Source organism: Trichoderma virens, assembly GCF_000170995.1.
Source record: "Trichoderma virens Gv29-8 chromosome Unknown TRIVIscaffold_83, whole genome shotgun sequence".
Taxonomy (NCBI): domain Eukaryota; kingdom Fungi; phylum Ascomycota; class Sordariomycetes; order Hypocreales; family Hypocreaceae; genus Trichoderma; species Trichoderma virens.
Window position 1 is genome coordinate 37,510 of NW_014013666.1, and position 16,114 is coordinate 53,623.

The 16,114-nt window shown below is 44.0% G+C and overlaps 6 protein-coding genes across 6 annotated transcripts; 2 read left to right on the top strand and 4 right to left on the bottom strand.

The window, feature by feature from the left end:
- Positions 1-230: 230 nt before the first annotated feature.
- On the bottom strand, positions 231-1,780 carry TRIVIDRAFT_76869 (glycoside hydrolase family 61 protein; the record flags this gene model as incomplete). Its single annotated transcript, XM_014098100.1, has 2 exons — positions 231-1,494; positions 1,559-1,780. 2 exons carry the CDS (start codon positions 1,743-1,745, stop codon positions 638-640), a joined length of 1,044 nt encoding a protein of 347 aa, XP_013953575.1.
- A 2,929-nt stretch (positions 1,781-4,709) lies between these two features.
- Positions 4,710-6,522, bottom strand: TRIVIDRAFT_193333 (uncharacterized protein; the record flags this gene model as incomplete). The annotated part of the gene is made up of 5 exons (XM_014098101.1): positions 4,710-4,878; positions 4,968-5,134; positions 5,199-5,309; positions 5,357-6,210; positions 6,270-6,522. The coding sequence occupies 5 exons, from the start codon at positions 6,520-6,522 to the stop codon at positions 4,710-4,712; spliced, it is 1,554 nt and encodes a 517-aa protein (XP_013953576.1).
- A 2,497-nt stretch (positions 6,523-9,019) lies between these two features.
- TRIVIDRAFT_213560 (uncharacterized protein) lies at positions 9,020-10,264 on the top strand (the record flags this gene model as incomplete). Its single annotated transcript, XM_014098102.1, has 1 exon — positions 9,020-10,264. One exon carries the CDS (start codon positions 9,070-9,072, stop codon positions 9,892-9,894), a length of 825 nt encoding a protein of 274 aa, XP_013953577.1.
- Positions 10,265-10,463: 199 nt separating this feature from the next.
- Positions 10,464-11,738, bottom strand: TRIVIDRAFT_111661 (uncharacterized protein; the record flags this gene model as incomplete). Its single annotated transcript, XM_014098103.1, has 4 exons — positions 10,464-10,797; positions 10,904-11,283; positions 11,505-11,544; positions 11,606-11,738. 4 exons carry the CDS (start codon positions 11,643-11,645, stop codon positions 10,568-10,570), a joined length of 690 nt encoding a protein of 229 aa, XP_013953578.1.
- Positions 11,739-12,984: 1,246 nt separating this feature from the next.
- TRIVIDRAFT_156269 (uncharacterized protein) lies at positions 12,985-14,476 on the bottom strand (the record flags this gene model as incomplete). The annotated part of the gene is made up of 2 exons (XM_014098104.1): positions 12,985-14,310; positions 14,384-14,476. Coding segments are annotated over 2 exons (1,419 nt in total), but the record flags the coding sequence as incomplete, so codon positions are not given.
- Positions 14,477-15,043: 567 nt separating this feature from the next.
- Positions 15,044-15,912, top strand: TRIVIDRAFT_24959 (uncharacterized protein; the record flags this gene model as incomplete). The annotated part of the gene is made up of 2 exons (XM_014098105.1): positions 15,044-15,230; positions 15,290-15,912. Coding segments are annotated over 2 exons (810 nt in total), but the record flags the coding sequence as incomplete, so codon positions are not given.
- Between the last annotated feature and the right edge of the window lie 202 nt (positions 15,913-16,114).

Below are 16,114 nucleotides of genomic sequence, written 5' to 3' on the forward strand. Positions count from 1 at the left end.
CTTAACCTCATACATATTTGCGGCTAAAATACAAAATGTGAAATGTTTTTGCCTAATATAGCTAATATACAGCATTATTCAAGCTCTCATCTTGATTTTAAACTTAACCTGTATATAGCTGCAATTATATCAAAATGGATTTCCGAGGGTAAAACCTTGTCTAGGGTCCTTTAGTTTATATTGGCGGACAGGTTAGAGGCTTCGGACAATTAATACTATCATGTAACTAGTAAGAAAAAATCGTAATTCCAATCTAATTGCTATGTTAGCAATGGCTATCTAAACTATCTGAATGAGTGGTATAAAGCAGAGGTATAACTGAGTTGGCCGAGCTGGATCATTAACTTTCTTCAAAATCCTGTCGTGGATCACTGGATCATCTCGATAATCCAATGATCTACCCTGTCGGATGGTCCGACAATTTTTTGGGAGTGCCCACCATAAAGGCTTGTTGCTAGTATAAGAATATCACTATAAATATAGACTTCTCCAGTAATTCGAGGAGTCTACAATGCCAAAATCCAGCAGGGTAAAAGACCGTTCCTCCTTTTGCTAGATAACTGAGGGGTTTGGCTCACCAGCCAGCGTGTGTATATGGATGTTTCAAAGATCCGCATAAATGTACCGGCCGTTATGATTATCTGGTAAGACACTGGGCATAGTAGGGATTCAAGGTAGAGCAAACGGCTGGCGAGGCGCAGATGGTCGGGCCAGAGTATCCGCTGCCACCGCACTGGCCATATAAAGTCTGGCTGGGGCCAGCGGGCGCCGAGGTTGTGATAGCGGAGGAAGAGCTGCGTCTGGTTGTGGCCGATGACGTCGATCTCGGCACCGTTGTAGTTTTACTGCTCGTCCCTCCAGTGCTGACACTGCCGGGAACTGTTGCGATGCTGGTGGCCGTCGCGGTGGAGCTCCTCTGTGTGACGCTTGAAGGGAGGCCTGATACAACGGTAGGGCCAGGAATTGTATACGTCAGTGGGCTGGTGTAAATGTTGAAGAGAATGCCAGGGTCCGACTCTTGGTAAAGTTTGGTTCCTAGGACGCCGGTTGGCTGCAGGGATCCGGTGCCTGTGACGGCGAGATTGAAGCACTGAGGGTAGTTCTGGGCGCCGTCTACTGACCCTGCGCTGTGTAAGGCAATGAGTTCGTGGCGTAGCACGTAGTTGCCTGTCTCGAGATCCGCGGGGATCTGCACAACCCAGGTACCATTGTTGCCGATCAGCACGTCTGAGGCCCATCTGCCCGGATTTCCGCCACTGATGAGACCAATACCATCAATCTTGAAAAATTCAAGCGTTGTCTTATCTACAGTCTCGCAATCACCATTGCAGTTGGCCAAGTAGTCGAGGACGGGGCCTGGGTGTGGCCACGGAATCGGTACCCACTGGATGAGTACAGAGGATCCGGCCATGACAGACGCGTGTCCTCGAGCATTGGTGGCATTCCTATGGCAGATGATGTCGGGTGATTGATATGCATCGGGCGCGACGAAGCCTGCCGAGTAGTATAAATATAACGGACTGGGAAGAGTTTACAGATCAGGATGAGAGGCATTTACCGTTGTCAGTATCACTAGCCGTCCAGCCCACTACAATGGGCGGGTTTGGTTCATATGGAAACAGTGTTGGATCGTAGCCTTGATAGTATGCCCCGTTGATGACTATGTTGTTGACATGTCCGTGTCCGATAACGCCGGTGGCCACCGTCAATGCGGTGACAAGGAGGCTAGTGAGCTTCTGGGTCATGTTTGTAAGTAGTACGGAGTAAATCCTGTTTCTTTGTACGCCCGAAATAATTATTCGACATATATCCAATGCAAGATTATCATGTCTGTATTTATGCGCGATGGCTGCCCTTAGGTACCGTACACAGCCCATCCAACTGGCTCCCTACTGCAGAAATCCAGTTTCCTCTTAGAGTGCCACATTACCCGTCAATTTAAAAGCGAAGACAATATACTATCGCGGCTAAATAATTTACCCCAGAAGTAGAACAATGGAAGGTCTTGTCCCGATATACAGCATCAATTTTGCGGAGAAGGTTACAGCGGCTAGAAAGGATTGGCACTCGCGTGCTCACAGCCGCTCGTTAAGCTAGCACATGAAAACATTGATTACTTCAGACAGTTTATAGAGTTTATACCCTAACTTCTTAGCTAGGATGTAACCAGACTTCTTTTTTATGATAGAGGTATTTATACCAGCTACCGGAAACAAAGAGTAAAACAGTGGATTCAGAAAGTGTTTACTCGTACTATGAGTGAACACCAAGTGAGCACTGCATTTCATGTACTTTTCTTGGTTAGATAACGAGTTAATAGTCAAAACACGTAGATTATATCTACATCTTACTACTATTTACAGGTTGTACAGTAAAAGATATTGCCTGAACCGCGTAAATTATCCGCCAATGCAACCCTAAACTACAATTTATCCCTCGGGAATATATATCTTTATCAACCTTTATATGCACAGTTCGTTATAATAAGGTTATTATTACTTCCTTGCCGTAAATTTTTGGATAATTATTACCCAGTTGGTACTACTGAGCTAGTTTAGCTAATACATTGCGTTGAAGTAAATGTCCAGTTATTTCCCTGCCTAGTTGTAGAGGTTCATCCACCAGTATATATTGAGACTATAAATTAAATTATTTATCAAATGAACTTACGTTATAATTTGCATTATGCCTTGTATTACAGCCCAAGAATCTATCACGCGCACTGTGCCTCTTTCAACACAGGGCAAACATTGCCCGGATACATCTGCGCTTTGCGAATATTTGTAAGATACGTAATCAGTGCAGAATACCAGTATACCGCCTAACAGTAACGGCAACACCCGCTTCCCATAGTTTTTGCGCATACGCCTAGCTCTTGTCCCACACCAAATCGAATTTAGCGGTTGCAACAAAGGTCTTGCAGACACCCCGAAGGTCGCCATCAATAGGGCTCGCAAAAAAGCGAAGATGGTTTTCTATACCTCTTTGTTGAGCGTCATACTTAGGCACAATATTATCTATGAAAAATTTCATGCATTGCCAATCTAAACATAGGGAAAACTCGTTCTTCACAAACGAAGGGTACGTTGAGTCTACGGCCTTATTCAAATCAAGATGCAACGTTATCGCTGATATCACATGAATAGCTTATACACTGGTCAGTATAGTGTAGCAATAAATAGCGCAAGTATACACATACCAAGCTTAAGCAGAAGACGTGTGTCTCGCACAAGCTGATGGCATACTTCGCTTGTGTGGCCGCCGGCCGAGATGCCTCCGATGGATATAGAGCCTGATAGCGTGTTCAATTCAAGATTGTGGCTGTACATCTACAAAGCGTTAGTAACATGTTTTATCTGTAAGAGGTATTATATACGTACCCATTTAATCACAGACCAGGCGTCATCGTAGCCTTGTAAGGAAACATTCTCTATACCCGAGACTTGGCATATTTAGCTTGAGTTTATGTACAGCATTATACCTACCGCAGACGGTAGTCTACATCAATGACCAGGATGCCAACTCGATTGCGAATCAGTATACACAGCTCTGTATCTGTTGGAATATAAACCTCAATAGCCTTCTGAAAAATAATTCCCTTTTTTCATTTCAACAGTATCGACGGTCAAATGCCCAAGGGTGTAGCCACCTCCTTTGAATACAGTAAGAAAAGCTTTCCAAAGAGCGATCGGCAAGTAAAACTACTTACATGGAAGTTGGTATACACGGGATATAGCCCAAGGCCAAACGGAGACGTTTGTGCATCTGAGCTGTACTCTCAAGCCATAATGTGGTGCCCGTCATCGGAAGGTATCTTGATGTCATTGATAAAGGGTTCCAATGCACGGCACCAATGCTGGCTGTACCGTTTTGGCGCCGCACAAATATCTGCAATTTTGGCCGTGTACCCAGGCGGTTTATGTGCAAAGGACAAATTATAATACTCCTTGAAGTCTTCATCTAACGACTGAAGAAAGGATGCATGGATTGAATTCTGACCAAGACCACCTGCCAATGTGGCGGGAGGTTTTATCGTGAAAGGTGTATTAACAAATAAATCCTGCCCCGCCCTGTTACCTTTCACCAAGCTGAACAATGTCAAAAAGAGGCGCAGGTTTGGGGACCCCGGAATTGGTTCTTACATTCTTATTCATCTCCATTTGGCGGCATCATAAGCAAGCTGAGCCCCATATTCGTGCGTGATGACAAGATCTCCCGGCTTTGCGCTTCAAGCCACGCCGCGTGTCAATTTTAACCCTTAGCTGCAGCTACCCTGTTCCCAACAGCTCTAGTGTTAAAATTGACACGACCGCTTGAAGATCTCCCTATATGCTTATATGTTATACTGTCGGGGCATGAAGGCTTTCAACCATGAGTGAGACATCTCATGATCGCTGCTTCCACGGTTTAATTCTTTCGCGAGCTCCGGTGTTGTGACTTTGTTAAACAGCAGGCGGCTACGGTAGTTTAATTAAGGGTCGCATGACGCAGGGACGAACCGAAATCTTGATGGCGGCATAGGTCTCCTGTAGATCTCTATATAAACTTGGAGTATTTTTTTTTTGTTGGGGGGAAAACATAATGACTATATATTTATATTTAAAATTTAGTTAATCGTAGTTTTCAAGTTGTGAATAGTGTAATCTTTTAGGGCTTTTCAAAAGTTAAGTTGTAGGTAATGCTAAACTAATGTGTTGGTTTTTACATTGCTAAGTAAGCTTTGTCGTTAAAACACGGACGCCTTGAGATGGATTTCGAGGGTATCCGAAAATCCTATCCTTAATAACTTCTACATCCGCTTCTGTCGTCTCATGTAGTTCTAGACAGAATCGTCTAACTATGACAGCAACTGTCATGAACATTTCTGCATATGCCAAACTAAAGTTATAAAAGCACGGGAACATATTAGTAGGGACCCAACGAAAGCAGAAGTAATTGAGCAGGCCTTGGATGCTGTAAATACGTACTTCATGCCTAGACAGTGCCTTGTTCCTTTGCCGAACGTAACAATATACTTTTGCAGACGCTCTCCATTCTCTTCAGCAGTAATCCAACGCTGTGGAAGGTACTTTGCAGGGTTTGGGAAAAGAACAGGGTCCATATGAAGAAAGTAATTACACTCGCTTATTCCAGTCTAATGGTTGTTAATCATAGTTTCACCCCTTCCACAGAGTCATCGTTTGAGAAAGGGTACGTACACCTGGTGGGATAGCACGGCCCTGGTAAATAAGTGGTTCAGTAGGGGCAACCCGGGGGAGTCTAGTCAATGGTCCAATGGACAAGCGAAGACCTTCATAGATGACGCCCCTCTACCAAGTATTAGATCGGAAAGTACGGGCTAATTCAACGGACTTACCAGGTATGGCAGGGTTTCCAGGTCTTTCCATGTTAAACGTTCCATACCCTCTGGAAAGGTCTTTATAAGTTCCTGTTGGAGTACACTGTAGTAAGCTCCGTTGTCTTTAAGTAAATGAAACATAATGAAAGCCAGTGTCTTTCCTGTTGTAGTTCCTGCATTCATGAAAACAAAGCCCTCATCATTGAGCCTCTCCAGACTTCTCTCCGATTCTGGGATGCTTGGGTTATTGAGTACTTGTATTAACATTGCATCGCTGGTCTTTCCTTGCTTCATTGTATGAAGTTCTTCAATTGTAATAGCGTTGATTAGTTTCCGAAGGCCTAGCACCTTACTTAACATGGGATTTAGAGACTGAACCACTCGAAACGGCAAGACTTTTGCTCCCTTCATAACGATGGGGAAGAATCTGACAATGTGAAACAAAGTAAGACTCGCAAGTAAGCTCTCTCGAATGTCATTCTTGAAATCTTTGTCTTCCAGGTAGCCGAAGCACCGACCGTATGCGTACTGTGAAGTGATATCTGCTGTTAGAGCTGAGAAGGCAGAGTCCAGCTTGATAACGGTTTTATTCAGATAAGCTGTTTCGAATCTCTGTGAGAGCATATTGACTTTTTCTAAAATCAGTGGCTCGATAGCCACAATTGATCGTTTGGAAAAAGCGCTCATCAGCGGCTGGCGGCGGGAGTTATGCAGCTTGTGGTCGTGTGTCTCAAATGCAGACTGTGTAGCACCAGTGAAGTGGTAGAATGGCGCATATTTGTCTTTTGGGTTCTTGTGACCGGAGTAAATCTCGCTATGGAATTCGGGGTCGCTAAAGTGAAGCTCATTTGGGGTGATGCGGACAACTGGGCCTAATACATTTTATCAGTAATCGATGGGCAGGAGGATAGGGCAAGAACCTTGCACTTGCCATATTGTTCGTGCAACTCTATGAGCTTCCAAAGGAACATGCCATCTTTGATGACACTATAGTAAAACTCGTAGCCAGTTGTCACAGCTGCAAACTTAGGCCCGGGGAAACCGGCTAATGGATGAAACCAGAGCCGGTAAGAAGCTTTCAGAATAGTGTAAATAATGAAAAAAAAAAACACTCCAACAGCCACATTAGGGTCACAAAGAGCATCAGATAAACTGCTCGAGGAAAACAAAATGTTTGCCAACATTATTCCTTGATCTTGTGCTTTATGTTGTTTCAATAGTTTAGACGTCAGTTGTATGTTTTCTGAGGATCTTATCAGAGATCAGTGGTTTATAGACCACCCAGTGGTTCGAAAAGATACTCTTCAATAGAATGATACACTGTCATGCGGTTCTTATTAATTGAGCCGCCCACCGGTCGAGTTTGTCTGCCAATGATGTGCCGGTAAATTATTATAGGTTGCTCTATACGCTATTACAACAAAGCAAAGTTGAATGACGCTGGATTGTCCGGCAATGCTTATCACATCTCCTCTCAGTATGTCGGCAGGCTTTCTAAACATGCCAAGCGGAGGGTCAGACTGTTGGTTGAATGTGACTCACGGCCCCATCTCTCCCCACTTACCTCCCGCTTTTCCCTTACCTTTCTGGAGACAGGAACCACTTCCCGCTTTATCGTTACAAATATTACCCATCCTGCATATTAGAGTCCCAGGGATATTTGACAAAGGTTCTTCCATTCATACCAAGCCGTGCACCATAACAAGGGTACAGAGCCAACAGAACGCGTATTGGCATTTTTAGAGTCGTATTCCGAGACAAGGTCCTTGCAATGTCTTTCGGCAGGCTTGGTGAAGGATGAACTGCAGCCGTGAACCAATCACGCTTCCCCTGTAGCAGATATCCGACAGCAATATCCGTATCTTTCATGGTGGGGGGACGGATACGAGTATGGCTTGGTCACCTATAAAATGGGCTGACTCGGGTTTCTTAGGCTTAATGACATTAGATCGCATAGCTAGTGTGTTAGTAAATACAAGAGAGAATAGAAGACGAAAGTATTGAATTCTATCGAGGCTTGGTCACAATGGCTGGTATACTCAAGAAGTATATCAAAGGTGAACTCGATCAGAGGTTCCCATTTGTCTTGTTTCTGTTCGCCATATAACAAAATTATCAACTGCTATCTTGTCTAATTAATAATACATCCGGATATACATCCTTTGACATCCTTCCCGCAATGCGATTATAAATTACATGGCAGGGACTGCGGAACGAAACCCGTGCCCCACACACATGCATATAAAGGGTGGGATTGTTATGAAAGAATTTTCTGTTGACATGGCACAGCCTTGATTTGTGGGCTTTCGTTGGTTGTTTGCTTGGAACCAACAGTCTGTTGCATCGTAGGAGCACTTACATATGTAGTGGAGAAGGTTGCAAAAATTATCACGCCATGTACTCCGTAAGATATTATAAAGTCCCCGTAAAAAAGCAAACTCTAAACCTCACTCGTGAATAAATTCAGGAGTAGAGTGCATCATAATATGTCACATGGAGAGTTATTTAAGAGCGTTTTCTAAGTGTAAGAATATATGCATATTCATGCGTTGAGGCTACCTGTCAGAGATCTGGATGCTTTCTTGCGACAAAGAAGCAATAAAAATTGAACTAGGTATTTTGGCTTAAGGGAACGCTATAAAACAAGAGCTTTCTCTCTTTGTTGAACGAAATCAGAGATAAATACAATCCATATTGCCACGTAGCCGCGGCATCTGTGCGAGTTCGCTTTGTTCCAACTTTTGATCTTCATCACTCTTGTCTTTGTGCCTTGGCTCCTGACACTATCACTATCAACTACATTGTAAATATAGATCATTCTATTGCAAGCGTATGATGTAAATGGCTCAAACTTATCAATATTGTAGAATTCACCGATTGACGTTGTGTAGATCTTTCCTGAATGGATGTCTTCAGCATTGGCGATCCCTCCCTTTCAGGGGTATAGTAATTGCAGGCAGGGCATAATGGGTCCAGCTTGCGTCAGAGGTTCATCCATTCTATGAATAATCAACAAGTCTACATGATTTATAACTCTTTGTTAGCTTACGGTGTACCGCCTCTTGGCTGCTATTCAGGAATTACTCGATATTTATGCAGAATGGAGGACTAACATCAAGTAACATCCAGTGGGACTCAGTTGCATTTAGAAGGAGCGCAGGATCAAAGGAACAAGGCAATGTTCAAGCAGGACACGAGGCAAGGAACAAAGATGTCTTGGCCCAAAGATAGCTGACTTGACATACAGTTCAAGATGGATACGAAGGCCGAAGCGAGGCTGTCAAGGTCCATAGTAAGCAGATATTACACCACAAAACCACTGTGTACGATAGAGGGCCAACATCTAGTAACATCTAGTGGAACTCAGTTGTATTTGGAAGGCGCGTAGGATCAGACAAATACGATACGGTTCAAGAGGAATACATTGCAAGAAACGAAGCTGTCATGGTTCAAAGTGAATAAGCATAACAACACAGAAATATAAAATTGACAACAATGCTTGAGAATCCAGACTAAGGCATTCAAACAGCATCATTCAGCACTTTATTTTATGCCTACTTGGCAACTAGAATCATATATCTGTTTTCTATCTTCCGAAGCCATTCAATATGAATGAAGAAAAGAAATTACGATCTGATTCGTTTGTGGGAACACCCTCTGCGGTACTCCGCGAACTGGATGTAACCGTTCGACTATTAAAATCGAATGCAATTGGTTTTCTTTTCATTTTCATGGGTGGGCTGCTATCCAGAGTCGTCCAAACACCCTTATCGCTGGCAAAAACAATCCCATTGCTCACAGAGACGGCCATTCTATGGATTCTTTGCAACTATGTCTTTGATATCGCCAACCAAACTTCGTCTCCAGATGAAGACTATATAAACAAGCCACATCGTCCTATTCCCGCTGGTCTCATCACCATCAAACAAGCTAAGACACGCTGGGTGTTGGCGTGGACGTTGGGGCCTGTCGCTCTCTATCGTCTCTTTGGCGTCTGGCCCATGCTGCATCTTTTGCACTGGGAGGTTTTGATTACAGTATGTTATGTATGGCCCAAGTGGTTTAGTTGGTTTATGCGCAACTACTTCGCCTCCTTTTCATACTGCATCCTCGGGCGGCTCTTAAACTCGGTTCTGGCAAGAAATGTGGAAGCTTGGAACATCAGCTTTGCTATCGACTGTAGCATTTTTGTCTGGTTCATGGCAACCATTCACATTCAAGAATTTCACGATCTTGAGGGTGACCGAAAAAGCAAAAGGAAAACTCTTCCTATGTTGCTTTCTGACCGAGGCATAAATGCTCTTCGAACAGGAACCTCCCTTTTCGTTCTCACCTTTGGGACATGCCTGTGCTATATTGGATATAAAGTAATGGATAAAGATATAAAGATTGCACCCATGTGTGTTCTGCAGCTGTTCTTATCCTGTATCCTCGCCTACAGAATTTCCACATCTGATGGGCCTGCAATGGACAAAAAGACATATCACGTCTATTATTACAGTGTAGTACTGGCAATCCTCTTATGTTTGTGTTTAATACAGAAACAGCTAGCCTAATGAGCCGCTATTACTACGTTGCGTGTCAACACCCGAGCGATGTGACTCTGAGTCACGATGCTGAGGGTAAACAAATTATTGATACTCTGTGTAATCTGTTCTTCGGGGTTGTAGTATAGCAAACTGCGTCTATTGAATGATGGCCGGGCTTGATAGTCTAGAACTCAATGAACCAATTAGATCATACTGGCACTATGATACCTTGCTACACGGATATATGATAGACTCCAATTAGAAGAAATAATAAAGACCTGCCTACTTGGTGCGATCTAAGTTATGAATGCGATTGATAAAGGTAGAAATAGGCATCCGCTGCCTTATGTTCACAGATAGGGGAAATAAAGTACCACATGTTAATGGAAGGATATAGAATCATAAACCGGATAGGACGCTAAGATGGATTGCTTACCCTGGCGGTGTCGTTAAGTCTCTCCATCGCCAACGCTCAAAGCTGCCCTTTGTGCATCGAGATGAGCCCATCATCACACATAAAAAAATATATGAACGAGACTTATCCTACAGTTGCTCTTGTCTACGACTAATCACTTTGTCATCCTGCACATTTATTTGCGTCGAAGCAATCTCCAAGTAATCTTTTAGCAACAGCTACTTGCACTTTTCATCATTCCATGAAGATTCGTATATCGGTATTATTTACCCCCCTCAACCCTGCTTACAGCTTCTGCATAGCAACAACATCGGTAGACTGAACGTAATCCTCAAACTCCTGAATCTCTTCCTGAAGCTCATCAGTAGAGACTTTGTCGTCCTCAACAACCAGATTGATTTGCAGCTTCTTGATACCGAAACCAATAGCGACCAGCTTAGATTGACCCCAGACCAGGCCATCCTTTTCGATGCCACGAACAGCCGCCTCGAGGGCAATCATGTCTGTCTCGTCATCTTCAACTCCAGTTAGCTCGTTTATCATTAATAGCCTTCAACTTAAACCATCACGCATTCAGGATAGGCAAGCTGGAGCTTAAGACAGAACAATATTTCAACTTACCCCAGGGCTTCACGTCCAGAGTAACAACAGATTTGGCAGCGGGTTTTGCCTTGCCCTCCTTCTTTTTACGGTACTCTGCCAAACGCTCCTCACGGATACGGACGGCCTCAGCGTCCTCTTCCTCATCGTCACTGCCGAACAGGTCGACATCATCATCATTCTCTTCGGCGGCGGGGACCTTAGTGGCGTTCAAGGTGACTTCAGCGAAGTCAGGGCCATAGGCAGTATAGGGCTTGGTAGTATCTCCGCTAAGGGTGGAAAACTCGTCCTCGAAGGTGGCAATGTGCTTGTACCATCGAGCAGCGTGAGGGTATTTGGCAGAATCGGGGGAACCCTGAAGGGCCTTGAAACAAGCGACGTCGGCCTGGGTAGGAGCGTAGCTATTTGAAGGGATCAGAATTTAGCGAAAATAAGGTCAGTAGTAGGTGATATATTGTGATTGGGAGGGACAAAGAGGGCACTGGCACAGAACGTATTTTTAGACAAAGCAAGTCTACTGCGATTTTGTCTTAAAACAGTTGAAAGCGCCGTGGGCGTAATTGTTGTATCAAATGATATAAGTAGGTATTGAGAATATTTCGTTAAAGGGAGTCAACTATACCCAGTGACATAGGAGCGAGTCAATAGCCAGTTATTGAGCACTACAATATTGTCAGCAGAGTAGTTTCGTGGCAGGTGTATACAGCTTTTGCGATGGCTCACCGGCAAGGCCAGTGTCGGCAAGGAGGTCGGTGAAACCCATGATAACAAAAGGTGGTAAATAGCAGTAATGGAAAGAATATCTTAAACGTATATGTAGACGGAGAAAAGTTAGCGAAGGGATGGATAAAAGAGGATATTTTGCAAGGTAAGGGAGGTGGCAGGATGTAGGTGCCTATTAAAAAGAATTCCTAGAGATCCATAGACGGCACCTACCACCCAACTTCCTCCCGCCTGCGACATTACTACCACTAAACCCCTGTCGATACGACCCAACCAATGCTACGGCCCACAGTTCTAGTGCGAGATTTACCACACACATCATCAGTAGTTTTAGACAGCAATGCAGCTACATTAGCAGCGTGGATCCTGGAGCGAAGCCTGGCTTAATCAGTACAGTGGGGTACGACCAAGGCAGTTGTGAGTCAAAAGTAAAGCTGCTCCTCTACCAGAGTTAATATTTTCTATAACATTTCTGCGAGACTTCCTCCAGCCAGGCAAGAAATAATAACTCCCGTTAATATATTTCTAGGAAATGTGGTTTTTGAGTCAATTTGGACAGTAGTCTATCGTTACGTCTTGAGCATAGACCGATTGCAGGAGCCTGTAGGGTGGTCACAAGCAACAGCTAGTTCTTTTCCCAAGTTTCAGCAGCTCTGCTTGTCCTTATCCTCGGGATTAGAGCCGGTGGCGGTGGCATCGACTTCCATGCCATTAAGTGTGCATCACCTTACTACACCTTATTTAACATATGTCCGTAGTCTATCACAGCTAAGTGTGGCAAGGTTTCGTAGCTCTGAACACACTCTATCATATTTTCATGTATGCGTATTTTAGCGGAGATGAATACCTTCGATCTGCGTTGTTTATCATAGACACGATCTAGTTGCTTATAAGATAAGCAGATAAATCGTAGATTATATAGACAAAGAGGATGGAAGGCAATCAGCCTTTGCGGCCACATAAATTTATTTCTGCCTTGGAATTTCGTATTTTCTGTACTAGATTCCAAAATTATGGCTTTGTTCTTTTTCGACCAGAGCTGCTGTCTGTAAATGTCTGTAAAGAAGGGTTATATTGATTTCGGAGCCAATTCGCGTTTGAGAGCCAATTGCGGGTCAGAAGGGGAGTGATTTACAAGAAAGCCTAATATAATTCAGCTTACAACCGAACAGCAGGCCAGAATCAAACTCCCTAGGTCACCAACTACAATTACAATTACCGTATAACGATCCGTCATACCGCTAAGTCAACAGGGCAAAAGATTAGGCCAACAATCATCATTGTAGTCAGTATTATAACGGAACCAGTTGTTTAAAAAGAATTGGCGTTACGAGGGACTAGGTTGCAAAAGTATTCGTTAAACTGCTGCATACTATATACTAACAATAAGCCTTGATATGGAATTTGTAGTTTCTTAGTGTATTGGTATACTGCCCATGTCTTTTACGATGCCAGCTATATTTTGGTTCCAACTCATGACTTACAAAAACATGATTTATCGGCCAATCTATAAGTGGTCCAAGGTTGCCATTCACAATATCTCTGATAGCGATGCAAACATGTTCCGCCCATCCCTTCAACCACCATTCCTCTACCGTCTTAAGCAGAACTGCAAAATAAGTCAGAATTGCCAGTGCGGCCGAATCCTCGGACCGAATTGCCTGTATGTACTCTCCATACAGTCGATACAACCAGCCTAACACGTACTGGTAATCTTGCGAGACTCCGCAGTTACCGCTCTCGTCACCGTATATACCTTCAAACAACTTAACAAGTTCAGCAATGGGGTGAAGACAGAGTTTGGCATACGTTCCCTCCTGTAGGATTACAAAGCGCTTCAAGTCTGCCAACGCCGAGTGCCATTGTAATTGAGCCTGGCCGAGCTTTTTGCAAAGAGGCATCTGGGGAGCCTTTTTTGCTGGACTACCTGGCAAAGGACTCAACGGTGACATCAGCCCTGCGAAAAGTGCACTCGGCGTAAAGGCTTCGCGGATAAGACGAAGACCACTGACCAAATTTATCCACCGAATATTTTGCTTATTTCCCAAATAGCAGATCATTAAGTCTTCTGGCCCACCTGGCCCTGCTGCAAAATTGCAATAGCACATAAGTGTTGCTCCAAGATAGGCAGCGCCGCAGTTATTGTCGTCCAGGTGACTGGTTGTACTTGCCAAACCCGCTGTGCCACGAGCTAAATGCTTAGATGCCAAAGTCTTGTAGTGCAGCTTTCGCTCTTCATCAGAACACTGCACCGCAATATGATATGCAGTGAGGGCATATATAAGATGAAGCACAAATGGATACGATAGTCCAATAAGAGGAGCATTTGTGGTCCAAAACTTAGTAATTCTGTCATCGGGCGACAAGCCACCAGAGAGTGACTGTGCTGTTGACTGAACAAAATGCAAAAGTAGCTCAGTATCTTCCAAGTTGAGACCATCCGCGTGGGTCCCTGTATCAGTCATATTCAAAGTTGCCACTGCAGAATTTGCGTTGGACTCGTTCCACGCATCTGATGGCAGTATTCTCCAATCGTTTCTAGGCCGACCTCTACGTCTTCGGCATGACGCTGCGCGTGGTAACAACTCATCAGCATATACAATTGCTCTTTTTGGCGCTTTCGGCGATTGTTGATCCAAGGTTGGCCAGGAACACACTATGCCAAAGCTTAAACAGGAAGAGCATCTTGGCTTCGTCTCATCGCACTAGGAACAGCCGGTCAGCGATTGTTTTGAGTGTCTATAGGCCACCTTCCAACGGTTACTTACATAGCCTTACCTTGATTTTGCGCCTTTTACAGTTGATACACCCAGCCCTAGACTTTTTGTGTGGTCGTCTGCTATGTTTGGCCATATTTACCTCGGTGGATGAAAGAAGTGTGATTGCTGCAATGGGATCTCATAATACTCCACGCGCGCCAGTTATAACGTGCTTCAAAGCTGCAGTCCTTCGGACCAAAGCCCATGTATTATAGTAGGTGGCGATAACAATTGGCTTTTTTAATAATTTTTTTTTTTTTTTTTTAAATGATGCAGAGGGCAACGAGCTTGCAAAGTACGTATATGTATTCTGAGGCATGGAAAAGTGCAAATGTGGAGAAGCCCACGCGTCATGTGGGTCGAAACTCAACGGACCAAAACGGATCATTAAAAGTATTCGATGGGTATTGGTTGCATTTTTCGTATTTGCATACGAAAAATATCCGCATGATACAACATTCATAGTATTCTTAGTTTTGTTACAAGTGAAAGACAAAAATGAACAGTCTTTTAATTAAAAGGATCTTCTATAAATACCATAAGGTGATACGCAGTATTAGAACTACAGATACCATACGGCCTTCTATTTCTCTTGACCATCAAATCGTTCTCTGTCTGCCTCACATTCTCCCTCTCCTTAATCCACTCTTCCAAAATGGACAATCTTGATGAGAACGAGATGGGCGATGGGCCATTCGGCCCAGTTTTAAATGGCACAATGGTCATTGTGTTTTACGACTATCGGCCGAATCAAATAGCTGGATACCTATTCATGGCTTTATTTGGCCTGGCATCTTTGGCACATTTGGTATATATTGTGAGATTCAAAGCTTGGATGTTTATACCCTTTATTATTGGGGGAATGAGTAAGCCATCACAAAATGTATCGAAAAGGAAACCAAATCTCACGAAGCCGTTGCAATAGGTGAGACTTTTGGCTATTACGGTCGAGCTCTATCCTACCATCACCCAGCACGACTTGGTCCTTGGATTCAGCAAAACCTGCTGATCCTCGTAGCCGCTCCGCTTCTAACGGCCACAATTTACATCAGTCTGGGGAAAGTTATCAATGCCCTACAAGCGAATAGCCAATCTTTAATAAGCCCCAGATGGATGACGAAAATATACATCCTCATTGATCTGGTATGCTTGTTGAGCCAGCTTGCTGGTACGGTTATGCCTGCCTCCGGGGACACGCGCGTTATTGAGCTAAGTCGCAAGGTCATTTTCGGGGGCTTACTTGTCCAACTGGCTGCCCTCTTATTATTCTGCTATATGACTTGGTATACCAGTCGGGAAATAAGTTGCGCGGAGGCCAAGATATTTGCTGCAGATGCAGGTGTCCATTGGAAGAACCACTTTCGAACCATACTTCTGGCTGCAAGCCTAGTTTTGATAAGAAGTCTCGTACGGGCCATCGAGTATGGGCAAGGCGAAGATGGGTTCATCATATCACATGAGTTGTTCATATACTTGTTCGATGCAGCGCCCATGTGGTTCATTATGTTTGCGTTCCTGCTGGTTCATCCTAGTCGACTTTTGCGAGATGCATACCTGTTGCTAGACCGACATGCGCTGCTCGCATTGCATCACCCACAATAATGACGGGAGTATACACGGGAGAACTTACTAGCCGTGGTACCAAATCACGATTACAAAGCTCAATTTGAGAAGCAAATGTACACAATCCAGTGAAGTAATAGGAAGAGACGCTGCTAGGGTTCTTTTTCATCTCATTCAGGATCGTGAT